The following is an 8224-nucleotide window of genomic DNA, read 5'->3' as shown; positions in this document are numbered from 1 at the left end:
TGAGGAAAAAACTGGAGCTTCTCATGGTGGGGGCTGAGGGTAGGGGGGGAGGTTGCGACCTGGCCCCAGCTGTGTGGGAAGCCTCCAGGGTCTGAGGCTGGACTTCAAGTGATTATGCCATTCAAACGTTAGTCACTCAGTTGTGTCGCGACTCTTTGCAACCCCATGGACTGCAATCCACCAGGCTCCTCTGTCCTTGGATTCTCTAGGCAAGAATACTGGAGTCGGTAGCCATTCTTTTCTCCAGGGGGTCTTCTCAACCCAGGGTCAAACCCAGGTCTACTGCATTGCAGGTGGATTCTTTACCACTGAGCCACCAGGGAAGGTTGGCTTTTGAGTTTCAAAAATAACCACTGTCTGCAAGTCTACTTTATAGACACTGTGTTCAGTCAGCTTTATAAAGACACACACACACACACACACACACATACACACTTAAGGTTACTATAACCTTGCCCACCACAGTCAGGTGGAGCGGTGGGGGTGATGCAGGTCTGCCCTGGGTTAGAGAGTAGGTGGAGGGCTTCCCTGGGGGTCCAGTGGTTAAGAATCTGCCTTGCAATGCAGGGGACACAAGCTCCATCCCCGCTCAAGGAAGATCTCACATGCCATAGAACAACTACGCCCATGTGCCACGACTACTGAGCCCATTTGCCTATAGCCTGTGCTCCGCAGCAGGAGAAGCCACCACAACGTAAGCCCGTGTGCCAGAACTAGAGAATAGCCCCTGCTGGCTGCAACGAGATAAAGCCCTCTCACAGCCACGAAGATCCAGCACAGCCAAAAATAAAATCAAATAATCTTTTTAAAAAAGTGTGTGTGGAAGTAAAGATGTGGGGACAGCAAAGCTTGCCTAAGAAGGAGACACAGCAGTGACTAGTCGGGGCCTCAGGTCCACAAGGAGTCATCCTGAGATGGGAAAACAGGGGTGGGTTTACAGGCTGAAGAAGATCATGAAAGAGCAGAAGGAATATACAGATTGGGAGGGTCACTGATGCCACTAAGGGCTGGGACAGACTTGAGAGCACATAGGGGACAGAGGAAGGACACTTCATCCTCTGAGCTTGGGGAGGAAGCAGGCTGAGAGGAGGTCAAATTGGAAGCGGTAAGACAGAAAGTTGAAGTGCGACTAAGGGGATTCTTTCTATGTTCTCAGAGCAGCATCTGCAGAGAACATGAAGCGCATGTGTGGGGGGGGGGGATGGGGGGAGGGTGGTGGGACAGGAACACTAGGCAGCAGAGTGGCTCCGAGGGCCCTCCTAAAGCTGGGACTTTGGAAGGCGCCCCACTCCTGGTGCCAGAGCAATTTTTTCCAGCAGAAATGAAGGACCATGGGGCTGATCTAAGGTGGTTGATTTGCTGGTGTCTCTCTCTGGTGTGGCCTGAGAGCTGCAGAGGAGCCAAGGGTGTAGATAAAAGAAGAAGTCAAGCATCAGTGGCATGCTCTGGGCTTTGGACAGAAGGCAGGCCGGGAGGAAGCTGAATGGCCAGAACAGCATCAAAGGAAAAGAGCCTGGTGGTTTCTTTGACAGTGGTAAGCAAGGGAGAAAGAAGGACATCCGAGCCTAGCTTGCTTATTTGTTGTTGCGGTTTAGTCACTCAGTTGTGCCCAACTCTTTTTCAACCCATGGACTGTAGGGACCCATGGACTTTTTTCGACCCAGGCTCCTCTGTCCATGGGATTTCCCAGGCAAGAATATTGGAGTGGTTTGCCACCTCCTTCTCCAGGAGATCTTCCTCATCCAGGTATCGAACCTGCATCTCCTGCGCTGGCAGGCGGTTCTTTACCACCGAGCCACCAAGGAAGCCCAGTTTACTGATTTAGGGGAGGGCAAAGCTGAAAGAGGAAATGGCAACCAAGTTTTCTAAACTTTAGTTTATCATTAATCCCTACAAATATAGAAATTACTCAACTGTGTGTAACTGACAATTTCTAGATAGAGGTTCACCCTTGAAATGTACAAGTCCAACCAACAACTCATTGCTACAAAGTATAGCAAAAGGAAGGTCAGATAAACTCGGTTATCAGCTCTGGCAACCCATAAGAAAGACCGGTTCTTTTCCTAATGTTTCACCCAAGCCACCCAAGAAACGTGGAGGGTCCTGTCATCACCCCAGGTGACACCCAGACCTCTCACTCCTGAGCACCCACCTTAAGAAGCTCCACAGCCACGAGCACCTCCTCGGCAGGAACCTTATGATCCCCTAGCATGTTGGAAAGAGTCCACTTGAGGGGCTTCAGCAGGAAGACTCCGACCCCCCAGGAGATCCAGCTGCTGTCTACACTGGCCATGAAGTCAGACTCCCGCTGCAGCTCCCCTCGACTGCCGGTGAAGAAAGAAAAGGGCAGGGTGGCAGGCTTTACTGCAATGGCCCCACCTCCCTCCTTAGGCCCAAAGAGGAATGTGATGGTCCATCTTCATAAGTGCCATTTACGCAGGCACCTTTCATGTCAGCTACTGTGAGCAGTGCTGTTTACGCTCCAGCTCCAAGCCTCACAACAATTTTTGGCAAGAGAAAACTGAGGGACTGAGAAGACAACAGAGGCCAAAGCTAAACTATAATTTGGCTCCAAAATGCAAGCTCTCTGATAAGGCTCCAGAGACACAGGAGGCCACAGGGCCTGTGTTGAGACTTCCCTTGACGAATAGAGCTCAAAACAATAACGGATTAGTGGTCAAGGGCAAGACATGAGGATGAAGACAAAGCAGTTCAGAGAAAGGGTTTTCTGCTAGTCCTAAGCTTGGGTGTAGATAAGGCACAAGCATTTCAAAGTCCTAGTAATAAGTAGCTAGTTTTACTGAATGCTTCCCATGGGCCAGTCACTGTGCTAAGGGGTTGCTAAGGAGTATCTCTTCAAATACACAAAATAAACACAAGTACAATCATGTTTTATAACTGATCAAACTGAGGCTTATTGGAGAGGTACATATTTTTCCCTTGGTCACATAATTTAGCATATGGCAGAGCCAGGATTTGCACCCAGGCCATCTGGCCCTCAATCAAAGCTGTTAACTACTCTGCTATGCTGGCTTCTATGGAAAAATGTCTCCTTCAGAAATTCTTCAGGTCCCAGACCCTGTCAAACATCAGGAGGCCTCAGTGGGGTGCCAGCAGTCAGGAGAGGAGAAAAAGAGGTACTACAGGTCTCTGGGTAGGAAGTGGGAGAGGACAGTCCTGTTGTAATAAGGAAGCTCAGATTCTTCCTGCCCCTCATTGACTTTTTCAGCTACTGTCTACCCTGTGCCCCATGTGCGAGAAGTTCCAGAAACGGCTTGCCCCATCAATGTCAGTCAAGGGAAGGGGGCTGGGAGGAAGGAAGATCTCTTAATTTGGAAGAGGGTTGAGCTAAAAGCAACAAATCAAAGTTGACCTTCGTCAGTCTCAGACCCCGACGAAGTCACTGTGCTAGAGAGGCCGCTCAGTATATGACATATACAACCTGAGTGCAAATGCTCGAGACTCAGAAGACCCCGGGTCCAGCCCTGCCATAACCTCTAACCATGTGTGTAACCCCCAGTAAGTTGCTGCACCTCTCTCAGACTCAGCTTCTGTCTGAGAGGATAATTCTGTCACCGCAGGACTGCTGAAGGAGCCAGATGAAATGATGTAGGCAAAATACCTGCACACAGCAAAGTGCGGTATATCTGTTTAGATGTTCATGCTACCCACCTCAGGAACCTAGAAAAACCCTGCACCTGTAGCACAGGTAGCACCTACAGGACCTTCTCGGATCACCAAGATACTCAGTCATGTCCTCCGCTCTAAACAGCCTGTGCCAAGGACAAGCCAAGACAGGCCAGACACAATACCTGTGCCGGGGGGCTGTTGGCAAGGTCCCTACACACCTCTCCCCCACCACTACTTTCTTCTTAGCTCCGCCCTTCCTTAGTTCAATAAATCCTGTCTCGCAGACCTCCTGTTGTGGGGTTATTCACATTTGGAAGCCCCTACATAACGGGGATTCCAGTCCAGATCACTGTCACCTCCGCCAGGCTGGCTTCTCCTCTTACCGTCTGGATCGCATCTAATCAGGCTATCCTGGCTCCTCAATTTCCTCCATACCCCACCTCCCATTCCCTCCAAACACCCCTAACCTGGCCTCCTTAGCCCACTGAGCAAACACAGACGGCTCCTGGAAGCCAGACCCGGGACTGGGCGCGGTGCGCCCGGGAGAACTGCCTGGGTCGCTGCCCGCGGAGAGCCGCCCCGCCCCCCGGCCGGGCCCGCCCTCACCGCAGCAGGTCCTGCAGCACGGTGGCCAGCCCCAACGGGACGCTGCCCTTGCGTTGAAAGGCCTCCTGCAAGTCCCGCAGACGCAGGCGCACCACCCCCTGGCGGCGGCTGTGGCTCAGCACCAACGGCGCCCAGAAGCCCATCTTGCTGTCCCAGTCGGTGCTGTTCACCTCGCGACTCCTTTTGAAGGCTGAGAACAGGAAGGACATGCGCTCCTCATCCTCCTCCCACTCCGGGGGCAGTAGGCCGCCGGGTCTCCCCCGGCCGGGGCCTCGGCCTCCCGTTCCGGGGACCACATCGGAACCCCAGCCCCGCCAAGGAACCGAACACAAGCCTGGCCCTAGTCCCCTTCCGCCCTGGTTCCCTCCCGGCTTCCGTTCCTGGGCCACCTCCTCCTCTGTCATTACGTCACCACCGCGTGAAATAAGTCTCTCACGTCCTCACGGCGCATGCGTCTCTGTACCTGGCCTGCGCCAAGAGGCGAGATAATAACCCTATTTTCTAAGAAGCTCAGAGCGCTTGCGCCGACCCCTCCTCCCGCAGCCTTTGTGCGGAAAGGAGGACGTCGCGCGTGCGCGGCGGATAGGTGAGCGTCGCGCCCCCCTCGAGAATCATAGAGTTTGGCCGAGCGTTGTAGAGAGGCGAATGATTATGCCTCAAACTTGTGGTGGTTTCAGGTACTAGGACTCGAGAGTGTCGCTAAGGGGCCTCAGAGGCACCAGGATCGCCGCGTGGATCACCGTTCATCGCTGCTTGACCCGGCGGTCTTACTTCGGACATTTAAACTTCCAAGTTAGCCTTCGTTTACAGTAATGTCAACGGATGAACAAAACTGTCACTCAATCTCTGTGACAATGTATACACCGATTTTCAGGAATACACACGCTTCTACTTTTCTTGCTCCCCACCTTCTACCCTGGAGTGACCCTTCTGTTTACTTCTCAGAATCAGTATCCAACAGATCCCTTAAGATCGAGCCCAATTCTAATCTTCCTTGAGGGACTTGCCTGGCAGTCCAGTGGTTAACACTCCCCGCTTGCACTCTAGGAGGCATGGGTTTAATGCCTGGTTGGGCTGCCGGCTATGGGGTCGCACAGAGTCGGACACGACTGAGGCTACTTAGCAGCAGCAGCAGCAGCAGCAGCAGCAGGGGAGCAAAGATCCCACAAGCCTCGTGGCGAGGCCCCCAAACAAACAAATAAGAACAAAACCTTTCTTGAAACCATTTCAGACTGCATGATTGTTGATTTCTTTCCTGGAGTGGACGGTTTAGCATTTACCAATCTGTGTCCTGATCCCTGCGGGCAGGTGCAATTTCCTTAAATATCTACGTCGCATAGTGGTGCCATTGCTTGCTTGTTGCTACGTCGCTTCAGTCGTGTCCGACTCTGTGCGACCCCATAGACGGCAGCCCACCAGGCTCCCCTGTCCCTGGGATTCTCCAGGCAAGAACACTGGAGTGGGTTGCCATTTCCTTCTCCAATGAGTGAAAGTGAAATCACTTGGAAATGTTGCCATAGAAATGTTTCAGAAACTGAAAGCTACATAACTTGACTCTTGCCCTTCTAATATCTTAGAATATTGTTAGTCTCAAAAAAAAAAAAAAAAAAAAAGAGAGAGAGAGAAAGAACACCTCATGAGTGTTTGAGGAGCATGTCTGGTGTCTTAAGAATCAATTAGTTTTCTTTTTAACTGAACCATTCAAAAGGCAAAAGGAGTTTCTTTAATGGAACCAGGTAACAATCATCAGAGTTGGATGTAAACTTGGCCTCTGCCCCTCACTGGCTGTGTGACCTTGATTAAATACCTAAACTTTCTGAGCTGCTTTTGTAAAATTTCATTTCCTAATGGGGTTGTTTGAAGGAAATGTTATGTAAAATAACTGGCACATAATGTAGTAGGTGTTATCACTGAGTGGCAGGCTGTTTAGTAGTTGGGACCCAGTTTAAGGAAGAATTTTAATAAGCATTTTGAAGGAGGAGAAGGGATATGATTGGTTACATGAATGAATGTATCCACTGATATTAAGAGGTTATGTTATATTCTTCCAAGAGTGTTCACAGTCAATATCTCATTTAATACTCATAGCAACTGACAAAAATTTTCCTTGATGACACTCTGGACAGGTTCTTCTGAAGCCTCTTCTTAACTATACTTGTCAACCTTGGCCTATAAAGATGTAAACAAAGACTAACATAGCTTCTAACAGCTGAAGGCCTATTCACAGGATGACCCTAGCCACCTCTTAAAGTGCCTACCTGAGAACACTCAAGGTTGTCAAAAACTTTACTGCTTGTTTCCATCCAACACCCGAAGACAGGGCCCCTGTCTCAATTTCTCACTGCCCTAACCCTGCTGAGACACCCTCATCCTCTTACCCATTCCCTCATTCTCCCTTTAAAGAGCCCCATCATCTCTGTACAAATGAAAGTTGAGTTCAGTTCACCCTGGACTTTTTCCTATTGTAATAGTATATTACTGATTAAAATCTGTCCTGACTACTTTAACTAATGTCTGGCTTTATAAACAAAGAACAAATTTTGATCCAACCCTGTGAGATGTTTTGGTACTTCTTCCATTTTACAGAAGGGAAAATTGTATCGTGACTACTATGAGTCTGGTGGAAAACATCCCAGAAAAGAATACTATATAATGTGAGTTGTACCCTGAGAAACATATTTCAGCTATGCTGTCATACCCTATAAAACGACCCATTGGTCTATGTCATGAAAGAGTCCAGGCTATTTTTTCTACCCTAGTTCCTGAATCTGATGAAATAGTCCTGCTCCTAACCATTTTCCTTGGTGGTCAGATGGTAAAGAATCTGCCTGCAATGCGGGAGACCTGGGTTTGATCCTTGGGTTGGGAAGATCCCCTGGAGGAGGACATGGCAACCCACTCAAGGACTCTGGCCTGGAGAATCCCCATGGGCAGAGGAGTCCATGGGGTTGCAAAGAGTCAGACACAACTGAGCGACTAAGCACACACACCTCCTAAGCATTTTCAGGAGAGCAAAGTTGTGGCCACCTGTATCTCAAAAGTACCACTGGGTTCCTGACACCTCTGGGTGCATAGTTCTCTACTTCCACCTTTTGGAGATTGAAGAGGTACTTTGAGTAGTGGAAATGGAAAGAAAGCTCTGCTGATCCTGAGAGGGGTGATTGGACACACAGCAAACTTTCACACTGCTGAGTTTTCAGGGTCCATGCTCTTCCTCTGCTCTGTGGGACTGGCTGTTTTTCATCCTGTTGTTGCTGTTGTTTAGTCACTCTGTCATGTCCGACTCTTTTGCGACCCCATGGACTGTAGCCTGTCAAGCTTCTCTGTCCATGGGATTCTCCTGGAAAGAATACTGGAGTGGGTTGCCATGCTTTCCTCCAGGGAATCTTCCCGGACCAGGGATTGAGCTCACATCTCCAGCACTGCAGGTGGATTCTTTAACACCGGGCCACTGGAAAAACCCAACATGAAAGGCTATACATGTATATTTAATCTGATGGACTGCAGCTCTAAAAGTCACCAAATCTGTACCCTTAGGAACATACAACACACCCTGATACATATTCAGCCAGAGGCTGATTATAGGTAACAAAGGGAGCATTAGTAGGGAAAACAGAAAAAAGAAGACTCCTACAGCCCCATCAGCACCATCCTCCAGGCCCTATCTCCTGCCTCCAGAACCTTCCTGCTACTTCTCCATACAAAAGAATTCAGTGAAGGGTACTTAAGAGGGAATAATATGCTATGATGGTATATGTTGGCTCTGCATTCATTCAAAAGTAATGATTGAAAACCAGCTATATTTCCAGTATACATACTAATTTATATAAATTTATTTATATTTAAAAATTTTTATGGACACACAGACATAGTGAACAGACTAGTGTATACAAGGGGGAAGGAGAGGATAGGGACGAATTGGGAGAGTAGAGTTAAACATTTCCATTACCATATAGAAAATAGATAGCCAGTGAGACAGATAGCTCCC

The 8224-nt window shown here is 49.2% G+C and overlaps 1 protein-coding gene across 1 annotated transcript; it reads right to left on the bottom strand.

Annotated features, from left to right (window-relative positions):
* Window positions 1-2091: 2091 nt before the first annotated feature.
* Window positions 2092-4640, bottom strand: LOC108635483 (charged multivesicular body protein 7-like). Its single transcript, XM_018045600.1, has 2 exons — window positions 4237-4640; window positions 2092-2324 (listed from the first exon to the last, which is right to left on the bottom strand). The coding sequence occupies exons 1-2, from the start codon at window positions 4638-4640 to the stop codon at window positions 2135-2137; spliced, it is 594 nt and encodes a 197-aa protein (XP_017901089.1). The 3' UTR covers window positions 2092-2134.
* Window positions 4641-8224: the final 3584 nt, after the last annotated feature.

Source organism: Capra hircus, unplaced genomic scaffold, assembly GCF_001704415.2.
Source record: "Capra hircus breed San Clemente unplaced genomic scaffold, ASM170441v1, whole genome shotgun sequence".
NCBI classification, from domain to species: Eukaryota; Metazoa; Chordata; class Mammalia; order Artiodactyla; family Bovidae; genus Capra; species Capra hircus.
Note: the sequence above shows the minus strand (reverse complement) of the source record. Positions and strands in the feature narration are given on the sequence as shown.

Bases quoted from the DNA above. Each gene is read 5' to 3' on its own strand.
- LOC108635483 (XM_018045600.1), bottom strand. From the start codon at position 4,640: ATGACAGAGGAGGAGGTGGCCCAGGAACGGAAGCCGGGAGGGAACCAG. The intron at 2,325-4,236 runs GTGAGGGCGGGC...CTTCACCGGCAG, and splicing joins GTGCTGCAGGACCTGCTGCG to TCGAGGGGAGCTGCAGCGGG.